This window comes from Elephas maximus, chromosome 2 (genome assembly GCF_024166365.1).
Source record: "Elephas maximus indicus isolate mEleMax1 chromosome 2, mEleMax1 primary haplotype, whole genome shotgun sequence".
Classification (NCBI taxonomy): Eukaryota; Metazoa; Chordata; class Mammalia; order Proboscidea; family Elephantidae; genus Elephas; species Elephas maximus.
In genome coordinates, this window is record NC_064820.1 from 104,766,202 (window position 1) to 104,784,258 (window position 18,057).

Genomic DNA, 18,057 nt, shown 5'->3' on the forward strand with positions numbered 1-18,057 from the left:
TTCCTGAGGGAATTATGATCCTTTAGGCTGTTTTACAAGGTTAACCTTTCAGGAAATTCTCCAAAACATGCAATAAGAATACACTTGTTTTTTTGCATTAATTTTTATCTTTAAAATTGTGGAAATGTGCATCATTTGGGGAGAAATTTAAATAACAATGTAATTGTGTATTTGGAAGCACAGGGTAATTTTTTTTTTTTTTTAATCGGGAGGGAAAAGAATATGGAGGAGAAAGAGAAAGTCAGAAAGACAAATTAAAATAAAAAGTCATTAAGTATACCACAATTAAACAGCAGCACCAGTGTGCCTGAGCTCATACGTGTGGTTTATATGTGCACCTAGGTCGGATGATGTCATTTGATCACAAAAGCTACATAAAATAAAAACCTGATGTAACTTATTTAACCAATAAGGAAGTATATATCTTTCCCATGTTCTACCCGGCACTGGTATTACACTGCTTTTAAGAGACTTTGTAGGACCACTGATTTTAGATAAGGATCAGTCATACTGGTTGCTTTGCTAACCAGATCTGATTAGTTAAAATGGTTAAATCTGTGCAAATGTGGCTTTAGGCTTATAACCTACCTTCTCTGGGAACGGTCATGATACGAAAGCTTTTGACGAATCCCTACAGCTATCTAACTGGGGTCTATGTAGAAAGCACGGAAGACCGTGGTGCACACTGTGGAAGCCCACAGTTGAGTGGGGACACTGAGGATACGTGTGAGGATCAGCAGCCTAAGCCACTGTGCCATTGTGGCGTACGGGCTGGCTCTGGACTGCTCTTCTGCCAAGCCAACCCCAGACGGCGCTCTGGGGAAGTTGCCGGAGGTGGCTGTGTTTGTCTTCTGAGCCCTTCTCCCTCCATCTGTTTCATCTGGCTGTCAACTTAACCCTGCATATAATTAGCCTGGAATTAAGGTGTCAGTGGATGATGGCTTAGAATGGTCCCAGCACAGTTTATTTTATGATAAAGGAGAACACCTGACCAGGGATAATCCTCCCCACTATTTGTAAAGGAGAAAGTCAACCAACTAGAGATTAAAAAAAAAAAAAAAAACAGGTGTCTATTGTATACCTGCTACGTGCATGGCCCTGTGGGAGGCAACTTGGGTGTGAAATACTCTGCCCTCTGGGGACTTACGATTTTCGATTTTCGGTGTGGACGAAAACACATTGGTGAAGACACGTGAGAGAAATGTAAAGCAAATAGTACAGATCACAAGTGGCAAAGGAGTGGTGACTGAACGATGGGTTCCCACACCTGCTGCCTACCAGGATGAGATCAGAATATGGATCAAGTGGTCATCTTCCCAGCAGAGGGAGACAAAAAAGAAAAGCAAAATCCTAATTCAAACAGCATTCTATGGAGACCGGAGAGAGAGAATACAGTGAACTGCCAAACCAAAACAAACCCACTGGGTCAGTTCTGACTCTCAGCGACTATATAGCACAGAGCAGAACTTCCGCATAGGGTTTCCAGGGCTGTAAATCTTTATGGAAGCGGACTGCCACATCTTTCTCCTGTGGAGCAGCTGGTGGCTTCCAAATACCGACCTTTTGGTTACAAAGAAATACAGGGAGTGTAATAATTGTCTATTTTGTTAATATTAGATTTTCAATAGGATTCCTTTATTTTCTTTTCCTTTTAAACAGGATTGTTTTAACTACCTTGACAGACTAAAATTATATGCACTTTGGAACATGGAGGAAAAGAAATAAGAGCTGTTGGGGTTAAAACTTCAATATTAAATAAAGAAGATTCTTTTATGAAAGCCTTCTAAAGTTTTCTTACATATCTTAAATCAATCTGTAGCACATAATCAGTAAAACCGTATCATTTAAACAGAAAAATCATAACTTAGAAACTCACCCTTATGCAGCTGTAACCTATTACCGGCTGTAACTTAACACATGAGTTTCAGAAGTTGTTAAAATTGAGTTCAGGCTAACAAATCTTAACTGTTAAAAAAAAAAACCTATAGTGAGATGAGACAGCAGACCATGAAGAAGTACCAGATTTTACCACAGGATGGATGTCTATCATATTTTATTTTGATTCATTAAATCTTATTTTCCTATAAGAAATAAATGTATTAGGACAGATATGGCCATTAAGAGATCAAAAAGCATCTATTTTCTTTTTTTCCATTCTGAAAAACTTTCCTCTGGGCCTGAGATATTTTAGCATTTAAACCCTGCCAAGTGTATATTTACTGAAAAAAGAAAAGAGAACAGCTCTTAATGTCACTGATAGCTGATTAGAAATCTGAATTTTTCTCTTAGTATAAATGCAAATAAAAGTAGTTACAGCCTATAACAAATCAAGTAAAATTAGCATTCAGATAGGCTTCAGTAGAAAGGACATCCCATAGTTTAGATGCTAAAATTATCAGAGTTCAAATTATTGTAATCAAGATACAGTCATTATTCTCAAATCAGCTAGCGAGCAGTAGGGTGTTTTTTTTAGGCACAGTTTATGTGGAGGGATTCGGTGCAATATGTGCAGGGATTTTACTGCCCAAGTACCTTCATCCCTTACACGCTACTCCATTCTTTTCTTTGAAATGCAAAAACTATAAATGTATCATCAAATTTATAGATTACAAATATCTACACTCAAAAGCATGGAATGGAGAAAATACTTGACTCTTGAGGATTTTTGCGCTCTCACGTTGTATGTGGCCATGGTCATGATTACCAAGATGTTTTTAATAGCTCTACAATCTGGCCCAATTTTTCTGAAGAGCAAAACTGTACTTTTCTTTGAAGTGTTCACCTATCTAAGTAAAATCTTTCATGAAGAAAAATGTTTCCTCAGATAGAAGAGTTAATGCACCTCAAATGTGTGAGATATTTACCTCCAACTATGCAATGTTTAGTTGAGTTTCTATCTTGTTTTTTCATTGTAAAATTTGAGGAAAAATATTAGTGAACTTTCATATATCACTTTAGAAGTCAATGCTAGACACCAATGCATTCTCATGGCTACAATGACAATTAAATTAACTTTTCAACAATCTGTTTGCCTTGATTTTGGCCTTCAGTCAGTGAAGTGGTTTCTCCCCATACATATATTTGACATTCACAAATCTTGCATTTTGCCTAGATTCTTGCTGCGAAACAGCAGTAATGATCCCTAACTTAGGTATCAGGGAGCATACCTCCAACAGATGTCAATATAAAAATTTCCCCCAATGTAACATAAAGCTATAAATTTCTAGAACTAATCTAGGATCACCATTAACTGCCAAGGTTCCCTATTGCCTGCACTTTAGCGTGACCTTTCCTGATCCGACTCCCACCTGCCTCCTCAGCCAGGTGTCCACCTCCCCCAGTGTGCCATTCTTGTTTTGCCCAATCTGCCTTTGGACAAGTTTTTCCCTTTCCAAAAATGCCCTTCCCCTCTCCACTCTCCTGTCATACTCCAATTGCCCTTTATGTCCCCGCCCACTCAGATGTGTGGTCAGTGGGCTCCATCCACATTTCCAAGGGAATTCATTTCTCTCCCCTTTCTGTTTACCCAACAGATAGAGTTATTACATGAAATGTTAATGTAGCACTTCTGAGAGGCAATGTCTTGTCATGACTAAAGGTGAGGAGTTGGAAGACAGAGTTTGAATCCTGGTTCTATCATTTACTAGCTATGTGACCTTGGGCAAGTCACTTTAACCTCCATAAGCCTCAGTTTCCTCACCTGTAAATAGTGCCTATCACATTATGAGGACTTATCATCCTCACATTACTATTAAATGGACAAAGAAAGAGCACAATGATAGCAGACAAGCGTATTACACTCTTGTAATTTAAGGAGTTGGGGGAAGTGGTTTGTTCAGTGTTAGAATTCTTGCCTTCCACGCAGAAGACCAGAGTTCAATTCTTGACCAATGGGCCTCATACTCAGCCACTACCCGTCTGTCATTGGAAGCTTGCGTGTTGCTCTGATGCTGAAGAGGTTTCAGCGGAGCTTCCAGGCTAAAACAGATTAGAAAGAAGGACCTCGCAATCTACTTCTGAAAACCAACCAATGGAAATCCTATGGATCACAACAGTTCCATCTGCAACGATCATAGGGATGGCTGAGGACCAGGCAGCATTTTGCTCCATTGTGCATAAGTTTGCCACAGGTCAGGGTTGACTTGACAGCAGCTAACAACCACGATTTGAGGGATTAGCACTCAGGTTAGGAGCTGAAAGTGCAGCCATCTTGAAATCATGTGGTGATTTCTTTTAAGAAAGCATGCGACGAACTGTCAAACAGTAGCAAATAAATAGTATGCTCACATACATTCTCTCAAAAGAGCTGATAGGGGCTGCCTTTAGGATAGCCCAGAATCCTTAGTTGTGACTCATGAGTTGAAAAGAAATTGGGTGTTACATGAAGCCAAGAATGGAAGGCAACATGGAGAAATGCCATCGTTTCACGGCAGTGGGACTCTGTCAGTGTGGAGAACTCTAATGACTGTAGTGATGAGGCACTTCTGTAGTGAACAGCCAAGTGTTAGCATAGATGTGCAAACTGCAACTTTTGAGCCCACCTTACTTAAAAACTCTTTCTATTATTTTTCATTTGAAATGTGAAATAGGGAAAGGGAAAAAACAAAACAAAAAACTTGCTATGGAATTCATTTCCTTCCAGGAGAGACAACAAAAACAAATCACAACTATTGCCAGATGAACACCTCGTCTAAAATGAATGACAGATTTAATGCAATACATTGCAAAATGCCGTTTGTGGGCCTCCTTGGCTGAGAAAAGCATTCGAGTTTTATTTCCTTAAATGAACCTAACTATTCCCACGTGCATCTGTCTCAGACCAGAAAATGCTCTGGGTGTTTTCCTACCCACTTGAAAAGAAAATTCACTTTACTATTGCTTATTTTAAAACAAATCAGAAGGCAACTGAGGCAACAAATTAATTGAATGATCATTTACACTCCTTGCATTATGTGTCCAAAGAGTGAAGAGAGGAAAACAAAACAAACAAAAAAAACACCCTGCATTTTTAGAAAAGAAATTTAGAAAAAGTCTGCAAGTAAGTGTTCTTTAAACTTTCCTTCTTTGTTGAACTGTGCTGGGCTTTAAAAACCCCTGGGTCGGTTTTCCATCATTCAGGAAAGTAAGGTAGCAATTTTTTTCAAGGAATTGGCAGTGAAGTTTTCAAGCGCTCAGTCCTTTTCTTTCTGGCAGGAAGACTAGACTAGGGGAGGGGGAGGAGCCAGGAGAGACTAGAGCCAGAGGGAGCTGCTCAGAACCTGGATTCAAGGCTGGTGGCAGCTTTTTACAGGCTGCCAACAGGAGTGCGGGGGCAGCAACTTACGGGCGTGCCAAAGAAAAGGGGCCCACGTGCCAAACGCCAGCACGTGCACTCTAGGTTGCCAAAGCATGGCATAGCCCCCAGACATACTTTTGATGTCCAGCCCCAGAAAGTAAGCAGGCTCGTTCCCACTTATTCCACGAGGACGGTAAGTGGTTAGATGTTTCCGCATTATGAAACTCCCGGTACAGAAATTTGCCATTTGGCTTACATTCATTTAGTTATTTTTTTAGATTAGAGAAAGCCAGAGGGAGAGTATCAGCACTTTAATATGCATACCTCTTAAGCCATGTAAGCAGTTGCCCCTCTATGGGGAAGCAGGTGATGGTTGATTTTTCATATAAATGAGTTCCTCAAAACGTCTGGATGACAGAACTTAATGCATGTTTTATTTTAGCCTTCTTTCTATTCTGTTCTCTCTTCTAAACTGTAAACAATTGCTGGAATTTAGCTAAGCTTTAAAAGTGAGCCATGCAATTTCAGATTTAAACTTCTTAAATTTCCCTTCTCTTTCTTTTTACTGCTTCCACTATCCAAACTCTCAGCCTAAGAGTAGGTCCTATACAATTTATCCAAAGCTTTGGGCAGTCCAAGAGTGCTTTTACTTTTCACTAGTGAATTCAGCGCTATTGCAGTAGGGACACATTCTTTCCTTCCCTCTTCACTTAAAGAAACATACCAAGCCTGAATAGTCTCCGCTAGACTGGGGGAGGGAGTGCTTTTAGTTATTGTAAAATGCTGAAGACAATTTCAAGAAAGAGAGAGAGACAGAGGAAGAAAGGAGAAACAGAAAGTGCAGATTAGTTGCAATTTAATTTCTAAGAGGAAAAAATTATAGAATAAAATGATCTAGCATTTCTCTCTTTTCATCACACATATGAGAAATATAAACTAAAAGGACATCTGGAAAGTAACATTATTCAGCAATCAGAAAGCAAAAATCCAAACCATTGATGTTTTGATGGAGACAAAATTTACATAAATATTCAGAAAGAGGAAAGCTGTAACCTATTGAAAAAAAAAAAAAAAAACAGAAAACTTCCAAATGCATTTTACCTTTTGGGCAGTTGCATAGCAAAGTTCTGTTTCAGAAGCCCTTTGTAATATGAAACCCACTGTAGATAAGATACAATGTGAAGATCGTCTGTTCTGCAGCAGCAGGAAATCAAATTGGTTCCAGAACCGAAGTTACATGACAAATGGTTTAATAGCATTGCAAGAATTGGAAAGCTTGACTGAATTATTTTTTTTCATAATTGTTTTTAAAAATTGAAATAACTTCAAATAGCTGTATGGACTTTTGGGGAGTGTTGCAGAGATGAGAGGCATCTTACTTTATTGCCCTTTTTAACTCAATTGTTATAATTCATTATCAAAATTGAAGAGCTCAGCGGCAATTTATTTTGAACATTTTTGCCTGCAACAAAAACGCTTAGACAAACACAACACTTGGTTTAACATAACTAATATATTTTTATGGAGGATTAAAAAAGTTAACACATACAGATATATTTTACTAACATTTGCAAATAATTTTTAGTTTTAATATCACTACCAACCAGGCTTGCCTTCCTTGAAAAGCACCTGGATAAGTTCCTTAAGTCTTAGGCAGGTCTTAGATTTTAGGAGGAGAGACTTCTAAACTGTTACCAAGACATATCACTGACAAAATAACCCAACAACTAAATGCCTGTAGGTGAAATGAAATCATTTGTCTGACTTTAGTCAGGAACAAGTTAAATATCACTTGGACCACAGCACACGATTACAGAGATTTAAGGGAAATCGTACTTAAATAGGATGTGACTGGACGGTTAGGACCATTTTCTAAAAAGTCAAAAAACTTTTTCCACTGCAGTACTTACAGTCTTTGAAGACCAGCGCGGGGTCTCTGTGAGGCAAGACTTGGGTAATAATGTGTCTCAGGGATTCCAAGGTTCTGTCCATCTCGGGTCTGCCTTTGCGCGCCTCCTGCACAGAGTGTCCTCATGCCTAAATTCTTGCAGTCCTGGACTGAATTTGTGCAGCTCATTGATGCACTGGATTACCAAAGAATCCCTTTTAACATCTGCCAATCAGACATTTCCCAGAATCTAAAGACCCCTCAGGGGGCCCTCCTCCCAGGCTCACTTATCTTTGTTGTATGCTGAGCTAATTAGCTTTAAAGGCTGGCTGACAGGCGGGTTCCCATTGCTTCCTTCTGTTAAACACACCCACCTACAGGCTGGCTGGGGAAGCTAGTTAATCATGGGAACAGTATTCCTTTCCAACCAGATTTTGCCTGAATGGTGTGCAGCTTTCTGACTCGGATTTTTCTTCAGGCCCTCTATCATCACTGTATTGCCCCAGGAATACAGGATATTTCTCAAGGAAATTTTCTAAATAACAAAGGGAGAAAGCTCTTGGGACTTCTAGCTCTGAAGCAGTGTAATTTAAATTCTCCTTTGGTGAAGGAGTTCTATAACGTTATGGATGTAGCCAGGCACCAGATTATGCTTTCTATTTGAATTCAAGAGTGTCTCTCCTGAAGCCAATTTTCCCACCCACACGCCCCCCGCCACCAAATTATAGCCACTTGTGATGGGCCCAACCCACGCAGTGCCGTCGAGATGGGCAGAGGTAAGTAAAACCCGGTGGATTGTCTTACAGCTTGCTTGGAACATTTGTTTCTCTATTTACCCTTCAAGACAAATTATTCCCAAGGAAGACTTTAATTAATTCTGATACTGCTTGTTTCTTTTCATTTCAAGATGATAAGTCTTTCTCTTAAAAATTTCCAGAATAGAAGAAGCAAAAAAATATTTTTAAAATACAGGAAGTTATTAAAGGATTCTAAGAAAATGGAGATTCTTTTTCCACCTATGTCCTATACCATCCAAAAAAATTTGCTAAGTAATCTTTCCTCAGATGACATAATAAATAAGTCATAGGGTTCCATTGAAGTAATAAGGATTCTTATCAGATGTAAGGAACTGATTTTATGGTTGTAGGAGCCCTGGTGGCGCATTGGTTAGGAGCTTGGCTGTTACCTGAAAGGTTGGTGGCTCGAATCCACCAGCTGCTCCTTGGAAACCCTATGGGGCAGTTCTACTCTGTCCTGTAGGGTCACTATGAGTCAGAATTGACTCAATGACAAGGGTCGAGTTGGGTTGGAACCTACATTAGTTATTGAAGTGTTGTTGAGGATTTCTTTACTTTTATTTAAAATGTTTTTCCAGGGTAGGTAGAAGAGACTACTTTCCAATGTTCCTTCCAACTTTTGGATTTCATAATTATACTGTATTTTATGATTAACTGAACCAGTCCTTTAAAGGATATATAAAAATAAAAATGTCTTCCCCGTGATCATCTCATGAGCTAGTTGGTAGAAGAGTGGGCTTCATAAAAGGAAACAGAAGGAAGGAGGCTGTAATAATAATTCTTAGTTTAGTGACTATCACTTAGCAAATACTCACCGAAAGTATATGCCACACAGACCCATACACAGGGGTGCCCCAGAGTGCAAAGATATTGTGATAAAAAAGAACCTGAAAGAAGTACCACTTCATATTAACGCATTTATTTAGGGTCTCAAAGTGCACTTTACAGTTCTGTGGGCTGTACCAAATAGGAAATAGTCAATGTCCTTGCCATTCAGGAGTTTATAATTTAAAACATAATCTAAATGGTTTGTGGACACAAAACTATTGTATATTGATTGGGCACAAAGTACAAATGAACACAAATACTTTCAGTGTGATATTGAATTGGAAACCGAAATATTTAGGGTATATATTAGAGAACCAGAAGAAATAATATGGAACTTTCAAAAGAGTGAGACAGATAAAACAAAAGTAGAGAACAATTGGAAATTATTGATGCTTAGATTTCAGTCAATAAAGAGACATTTCTATAGGCTTAAATTTACTTCCAGAAGTACTTAAAAATATTTTGGTTGTATAGTGTGGTAGAAGAAACGCTGGATTGGGATCAATATGGTGTAGGGTTTGAGATTCCTTATCTGTGTGACTTGAGGAAGTCCCTCTCGTCTTCTCTGGGCTCAGAGTCCTCATTTATAAAAGTAGGGAGTTGTTTCTTTCGGTTCTTACATCTATGATATTACAACTACATTACGAAATGAGTTCGAATTTTATCACAGACTTTCTAGCCTTCTGGAATATCACATATTTATTCTTAAAAGCTGGACAAAGTACTTCTATTCCAAAAGTCAACCTCATATCCGTTCATCAATATGAGAGACATAAATCATTATGATGAATTAAAAAATGCTCACTGCTAATACTAACTGCAATGAAAGGTAAGAATTTGTTAAGAAAGGTAAGGTTCAATCTCCACCAAGAGTTTTATAAAGAAGGCAAACTGTGAGCATCTGCATAGTCAACCCCAAAACAACTTTGCAAAGGTAAGCTTATATGCAAATCATGATCTTTAACGACTTATATTTTAAGAAATAAAAAAGATGAATTCCAAGAATGATGGATTATACGAAATTCCAGTTGGACAGTACTTAGCTGCTTCTTTCCTAGTAAGCCCAATCCTTCAGCAGAAGTTTTCTGAAGCCTTTGCTTAGCATTTCTTGTCTGCCCATAAAGACTTCTTGCCTTAAATTACTGAGATAAGACAGTCTAGAAAAGCAACTATGTGGTTTCTCACCATTCTCTGTCTTTGAGGTAGAAAGCATCTGATGAAGATGGAAGAGCCGGAGAAGTCCCTGTGTGGTATGTCTACTTTAGCACAAATTCCAAAGTTTACATGCTAGGTTTCACTTTCAACCTCAGCCATCTGAAGGTGTATACCAAGGGCAGAAATGATAGTACTGACACAGAGTAGATGACTCCAGCGATAACCCAAGGTCATGTTTTTCACAGATCCTTTTAGAGCACTATTCAGAACTATGAGAAATGGCTTCTTTCAGTGATCAAAATCTACCACTTGATGGCTCAGCAACACTGACCAAGCTCCCAGGGAAGACAGAGATCTTTGAGAAGATGAGAAATGCAGGTGGCATATTCTGCACAATGCAACAACAAAAATCTGTGAGAACAATCATTTTTGGTAAGGAAGAGAGAATGCATTCCTGTCATTCCAATAACATGTTTGATAGATAGCTCTTAAAAGTCATAAACATGATAAATGTTAAAATAACATCCAGAATGTTAGAAAACACAATATATGCATCAAAGAACCATCTTCAGTTAAAAACAGAAGGAAGCTCCTCCACTCCCCCCACCTCTCATGCCATAATGCCTGGGAGAAGAGGCCAGGGCAGGCCAGGCAGGAAGTGGGCCTGTGGGTGAGCCTGCAGGTAAGGTAGGTGAAACTTCAGGTCCAGAAAGGTTTCAGACTAAGGCATGCAGATGCCAAAGAATTAAAAAAAAGCCATTTTGGTATTTTACATTCCAAGTACAGTTCATCTTGATTCTGGCCCGCCCGCAGGCTAGGCTGTTTAAGCACTGTTTGAATTCTGTGACTGAATCTTAGCTGTCCTTCCCAGATTTAACTATGTTTTTTTTTTACCATACCAGTTGCCATGAAGTCGACTCTGACTCAGGGAGACCCCTTGTGTGTGAGAGTAGAGCTGTGCACCACAGGGTTTTCAGTGGCTGATTTTTCAGAAGTAGGCCACCAGGCCTTTCTGCCAAGAAGCCCCTGGGTGGATTCAAACCACTAACTTTTTGGTTAACAGTGAATAAGTTAAGCATTTGAGCCACCCAGGGACTGCCTCCAAAGAATAGGCCTACAATAACTGAGCCTGAGCCAGTTTACAACTCATCCCCAAGGAATCAGGTGACTGCTGGGAAGGACAGGAACCTGAATTAGATTCAGGAAGATTCTGTTCCCTGAAATAATTTCATTTACTTGCTAATGCCTTCATTCTTAAAAATGTACAATTTAAGATAAAATAGTTGAACTTCAACAAGAGGAGTCATGCAGTTAATTTCATTAATATAGTATAATATAGTTTATGGAAACTACTGACGGCAGCTCCTTCAGAATTCCAGTGGGGAGGGGCGTACAGGAGACTGGAAGAGTCTAAATGCTGGAATCATAAAAAGAGAGTCAGAGCTGTGTGCAGGAGTGTTGCTGGGGGTGAGTGGGAGGGTGAAGAAGAAAGGCCAGCAAGAGGTTGACTTTGCAGATGTAATGACTGATGGCTGTTTAGTGTCAGCTTTGTTTAGCCTCGACTAGGAAGAGACCAGTAGGAGGAAGGAATGGCTGGTTAGCATCAACTTTGTTTACTCTCGACTGGGAAGGGACAAGTGAAAGGAATGAAAGGCTGTTTAGTGTTAAATTGTTTACTCTCAACTGGGAAGGGACCAATGAGATGTTTGGACCAAGGTACTTATAAAAAAGTCAGAAAGGCAATTTCAGATGATATCTAGATGTTTAAAAACACAGGTAACATAAAAGAACTTTACCCAGAGCATTTGTTCGTTGCTGTTTTATTATACTTATGAAATCACCAATAAGAACAAATCTGTTGAATTATATGAAAAGTAATTAGAAAACTGATTACTATCCCATCTATAGCTTGAAGAAATGTACACTCCCCATTTTTATGGAAAATTATGAAAGATATTTTTCTGTTATTTCCTTTCCCAGCAGATAAAACCACTATTTATCCCATGGCAGTCAGGGCCTATCCTTCTCATCAGTCCAGAACCGAAACCATTTCTGAAGCCTACTTTTCAGACAAAGATAAGGCAAGCCTATGAAACAAAAAGTAACACACATGAGGAATGTGCTTCTTAGTTCAATTAAAAATAGGAGACCAAAATGGGCAGCTCCTGTCCAAAAGCAGGATGAGAAGGCAGAAAGTGACAGGAACTGGACGAATGGACACAGGGAACCCAGAGTGGAAAGAGGGGAGTGTGATGTCACATTGTGGGGATTGCAACCAATATCACAAAACAATATGTATATAAATTTTTGAAATATAAATTAACTTGGTCTGTAAACTTTCACCTAACCAAAACAAACCAAACCTGTTGCCGTCAAGTTGATTATGACTCATAGCGACCGTATAGGACAGAGTAGAACTGCCCCATAGAGTTTCCAAGGAGCACCTGGTGGATTTGAACTGTTGACCTTTCACTTAGCAGGTGTAGCACTTAATCACTGTGCCACCAGAGTTTCCATCTTTTACCTAAAGCACAATTTAAAAAAGAAGGAGAAGAAAGCACAATAAAAGTGAACCCCTTACACCTGAGTTTTCTTGGGGGATCCTGCATGAGTCCATATTATCTTGATTTACTTATGTAACCAATTACCCATCCCCATCTTGGTATTTGGAGCACTGGTGGTGCAGTGGTTAAGAGCTTGGCTGCTAACTGAAAGGTTGGTGGTTTGAAACCACCAGCTGCTACACAGGAGAAAGATGTGGCAGTCTGCTTCCATCAAGATTACAGCCTTGGAAACCCTGTGGGGGACTTCTGTTCTGTCCTGTAGGGTTGCTATGAGTTGGAATAGACTCCATGGCAATGGAACTTTTTTTTTTAGTTTGGTCTGGATTTAATACTCCCAGGAGCCCAGGAGCCTTGATGGCACAGGGGTTAAGCATTCAGCTGCTAACCAAAAGGTTGGCAGTTCAAATCCACCACCTGTTCCTTGGAAACCCTATGGGGCAATTCTACTCATTCCTATAGGGTTACTATGAATTGGAATTGACTCCACAGCAAAGGGTTTGGATTTTGGTTTTGTTTTGGTATTGAGTCTCCAACAAGAGAAGTAAAACCGATTCTTCAAAAACTATTTATAGACTAAAGATGTCACTGGGGGAGGTGCCATTAGTTCACAGGTTAACACTTTCAGGATCAACTCAGACTTAAAGGTAGGAGAATTCAGATTTTCAAGCCTATAAGATTGGAGATGGCAACACCAAGCCCTTGAGTCATTAGATATGTGTTCTGTGAAAACTGATTGCCTTAACTGTGCAGGCTGACTTCTAGAGTAATACATATTTTGAAAAGGGTAGTTTTTAAGATTCTGGTTTGTTTTGGGGGTAGATTTTGCCAGTGGCCATTACAATAATATTTTCCTTTTCATAAAAGTTTATCTATATAACAGTGTTTGTTGTAGTATTATTCACAATAGCCAAATAGTAGAAACAATCCAAGTATCTACCAACAGATGAATGGATAAACAAAATATGGTATATGCATACAGTGGAATATTGTTCAACCATAAAAAGAAACTTATACATACTGTAACATGAATGAACCTTGAAAACATTATACCGAATGAAATAAATCAGATACAAAAGGACACACATTGTATGATCCCACTGACATGAAGTATCTAGAATGCAAATGCATAGAGACTAAAGTTTATTAGTAGTTACCAAGGGCTGGGGAATGGGGAAGGAGGGAATGAGAGTTATTGCTGATGGGGTACTGAGTCTCTCTTTGGGGTAATGCAAAACTTTTGGAAATGGGTAGTGATGATGGTAGTACAACATGGTGAAAGCAATTAATGTCACTGAATTGTATGTGTCAAAATGGTTGAAAAGGCGAACTTTTTGTTATATATTTTATCATGATAAAATTCAACTTAAAAAAAGTATCTAATTATAGGTTTCTCTCCCTACCTTTTCTTACAGATGAGTGTGTGTGCATACACATTCCCTGGTCTATAACAGGAATTTAATTTGTTGGGTGTTAAGCAAAATCTTTATGTAACAGATGGCTATAAGTGATCTTTTTTTTTTTTTTATAAAGTGATCAAATTGATCCTGAAGAAGTACCTGAGCTCCAGCCTCGTCTCTGAGGCTGCTAAGAGGTGATATTTTCTATAAGGGACATGCTGGGGGATGAGACAGACATCTAGCTCACATGCACTAATTGGAACTACTGGGTTTCTTCTTGAGATAAAGCCGTGTTTCTGGGGGTGTGAATCCTATGTAATGTTTAAGTCTTTGTGATAATAATGAGCTAATTAAAATGGAAATCTGGACTATGGAAAACTATTTTATTTTAATTAAAAAAAATTTTTTTAATTAGATTATTATTATCAATATTAGGTTAAAATAAACCTAGGTGGGAAGAATGTTTTTTGGTTATCAACAAATAACTCACACCTGAGATTAGTTGATGAGTTCAAGCAAGCTAGTAATTTCACAGCTCCATGTAGCTTTCAGTGAAGCTTCCTGTAAGGGCTGCATCATCAGTCTACTCTTAATTCAATTTAGGCTACATTTCTGGCTATGCTTACATTAAGATAAAAGCCTCCTGCCCATCCATTTCACACTGTAAACTATAATTTCCGCTTCACTTCCTATGCAGTCACCACCAGAGCACTGCACTTAGCATGCATCCTGCTGACACAGAAGAAACATTATTTCTTTCCAAAATGTGTTTAAAGAATGAGGAATAGGAAACTGTGTAGAAAGGGGGCCTATTTTTCACAAATTGAAAACTGGAGGAAGACCAAGGTAGAGAATAATACATTCTTCTAATCCTCTCAAGCTACTTTAGTAGCCTTGAGCTCAGGGACATGGAACTACTTCCCCAGCACTGCCCCCAACCCTCATGAAAAAACAGAAAATTTCCACTGAGGAGCTTTTTTCTGTTTCTTGAGATGAATTTTTTTGGGCTTGTGATGAGGAGGTGAAAGGCTTCTTACGGCAAAAAGCTTTGTTTTCTAACAAGGGAAGAAACTGTGGAGGATAGGACTCAATACCCACTTGTGGGTGCTATAGCTTCTGACTCATCCACAGCACCAGGAAGATAAGTCAAAGTTGGTGGACCTTCGTGGCTTTGCAGAAGAGATCCCTGGGCTGAATACAAACTAAACCACCGAGTATGCTCGTTTCCCTACCTCCTCAGTATTTATCGATTCCATCTTTTCCTCTTAATTCCTATATTATCTTTTCTTTTCCTTCCACTCCCTTTGAACCTTACTAAGTGTGACTTTGGACAAGTAATTTTATATCTCAAGATGTTCTCTCATCTCTAAAATGAAAGCAGGGTAATAGAGAATCTCTATAATAACTATAATTCTAGGATGTGATAGTAGGATTCTAGTCCAGACTGCCTTGAACAAATGCTTAGACTACTGACTGGGCAACCTCCTGGATTCTATTCCGGATTCCCTCTAATCCATTCTAATATTGCCAGACAAATTTTTCTTACCTCCTCACATCCTTCCTCCCCCTTTTAAAATCAAATTACTGCACAGTTCAAACCTAGAATTGGTCTTTTTACTATTCCATTAAGTTGAACTTTTTTGTTTTTTAATTTAAAAATCATCTTTAATTTGATTCTTTCCTGCACAATGCCCTTTCCCCAACTACAATATACCAAGTGTACTATATTCATTTCTGTCTTCTGGCTTTTCTGGGTGACTTCCCCCTTTGGAAACTCTGCTTTTCAGTCTACTCATTCATCCAAATTCTCCCTGCCTCAGAAACTCTGCGGAAATGAACCTACAATAATGCTTGATAAAGTACAGGATCAGTGAAAAAGAGGAAGACCCTCAACAGGATGGACTAACAGTGGCTTCAACAATGGGCTCAAGTATAGCGACAATTGTGAGGATGGCACAGAACTAGGCAGTGTTTTGTTCTGTTGTACAGTGTTGCTATGAGTTGGAACTGATTTGATGGCACCTAATAACAATTTTAATAACAAGAAGGGTGAAGACATGTTTCTTTGCCTTCAGTTTCTCAGCTAGTACTGAGTAACTAAGCAAAGCCAAGTAGAATGATGTCATACTAGTTTCATTTCTAATTTGCTTTTAGCACTTGAATATAAGAAAATGTGTTCCAAAATAAATATTATGTAGTTCTATTAATCTGTTTTCACTGTTATTTTACATTATAAAAATGCTTTAAAATATATTATAAAATGAATACTTGAATTTAAAGACATCTGAAATTCAAATACTTCTAGTATTTCAAAAACCAAACCCACTGTGCTCAAATTGATTCTGACTCATAGTAACCCTATGGGACAGCATGAAACTGCCCCATAGAGTTTCCAAGGCTATAATTGTGGAATGAGGGATATCACTGCTGATGTCAGTTGGATTCTGGCTGAAAGCAGAGAATACCAGAAAGATGTTTACTGGTGTTTCATTGAGCAAAGGCATTCAACTGTGTGGATCATAACAAATTATTGCTGACATTGTGAAGAATGGGAATTCCAGAACACTCATGAGAAACCTGTATACTTAGACCAAGAGGTAGTTATTCAGACAGAACAAGGGGATACTACATGGTTTAAAGTTAGGAAACGTGTGTATCAGGGTTGTTGTATCCTTTCACCATGCTCATTCAATCTGTATGCTGAGCAAATAATATGAGAAGCTGGACTAAATGAAGAAGAATGGGGCATCAGGATTGGGGGAAGATTTATTAACAACCTGAGTTATGCAGATGACACAACCTTGCTTGCTGTAAGTGAAGAGGACTTGAAGCACTTATGATAAAGATCAAAGACCACAGCCTTCAGTCTGGATTACACCTCAACATTAAGAAAACAAAAATCCTCACAACTGGACCAATAAGCAACATCATGATAAATGGAGAAAAGATTGAAGTTGTCAAGGATTTCATTTCACTTGAATCCATGATCAACACCCATGGAAGCAGTAGTCAAGAAATCAAATGACATATTGCATTAGACAGATCTTCTGCAAGAGAGGTCTTTAAAGTGTTAAAAAGCAAAGATGTCACTTTAAGGACTAACGTGTGCCTGACCCAAGCCATGGTGTTTTCATGAGAAAGCTAGACAATGAATAAGGAGGACCGAAGAAGAATTGATACCTTTTAATTATGGTATTGGTGAAGGATATTGAATATACCATGAACTGCCAAAAAAATGAACAAACCTGTCCTGGAAGAAGTACAGCCAGAATGCTCCTTAGAGGCAAGGATGGCAAGTGTGATGGTTAAGATTGTGTGTCAACTTGGCTGGGCCCTGATTCTCAGTGTTTCGGCAGTTGTATAATGTTGTGATCACTTCCCTGTTGAAATTTGATATGTGATCACTTCCATGATGAAATCTGCTGAGTGGTACTGGCAGGAGTGGGGCCTGCTCACCACCCCCTCAGCCTTCATCTCTCCGCCTTCTGCCTCCTACTTCCTTCCTGCTCACCTTGCAGAAGTTGTTGGCTTGTTCTGGATCTAGCAGCTGTCTCTTGTCTGACTTCTGGTTCTCCAGACTTGAGCTAGCAGCTTATCTGTCTGTCTTGGGATTTGCCGATCTTCACGGCCTCTGCTCTCTGACCTGCTTATCTTGGGTTCACCAGCCCCTGCAGCTGAGCGACTCAGGAGAAACCTCGTGGTCTTGCCTGCCAACCTTGGGGATTCCTCGACCATCACAGCCTGTGAGCGGGATACCTTCTCTCCAACCTGCTTATCTTGAGTTACCAGCTTCTGTGGCTCCCATGAATTGGAAAAGGACTTTATCCTGATCCAAGGACCTTGGAAATTCCAACCCGTACAATTGCGTGAGCTGTTTCCTTAATATAAATCTCTCAACTGACTGGAAGAGATCCATATTTATGCCTATTTCCAAGAAAGGTGATCCAACCGAATGTGGAAATTATAGAACAATACCAATATCACACGCAAGCAAAATTCTGCTGAAGATCATTCAAAAACGGCTGCAGCAGTATATCGACAGGGAACTGCCAGAAATTCAGGCCGGTTTCAGAAAAGGACGCGGAACCAGGGTTATCATTGCTGATGTCAGATGGATCCTGGCTGAAAGCAGAGAATACCAGAAGGATGTTTA

The 18,057-nt window shown here is 39.1% G+C and overlaps 1 protein-coding gene across 1 annotated transcript in view; it reads right to left on the bottom strand.

The window, feature by feature from the left end:
• The window catches only part of LIX1 (limb and CNS expressed 1), a 54,050-nt gene extending 46,783 nt beyond the window's left edge, over positions 1 to 7,267 (bottom strand). The window contains exon 1 of the mRNA XM_049858137.1: positions 7,186 to 7,267. Coding sequence (XP_049714094.1) covers positions 7,186 to 7,267 — 82 coding nt within the window. The remainder of the gene's footprint in view (positions 1 to 7,185) is intronic.
• Positions 7,268 to 18,057: the final 10,790 nt, after the last annotated feature.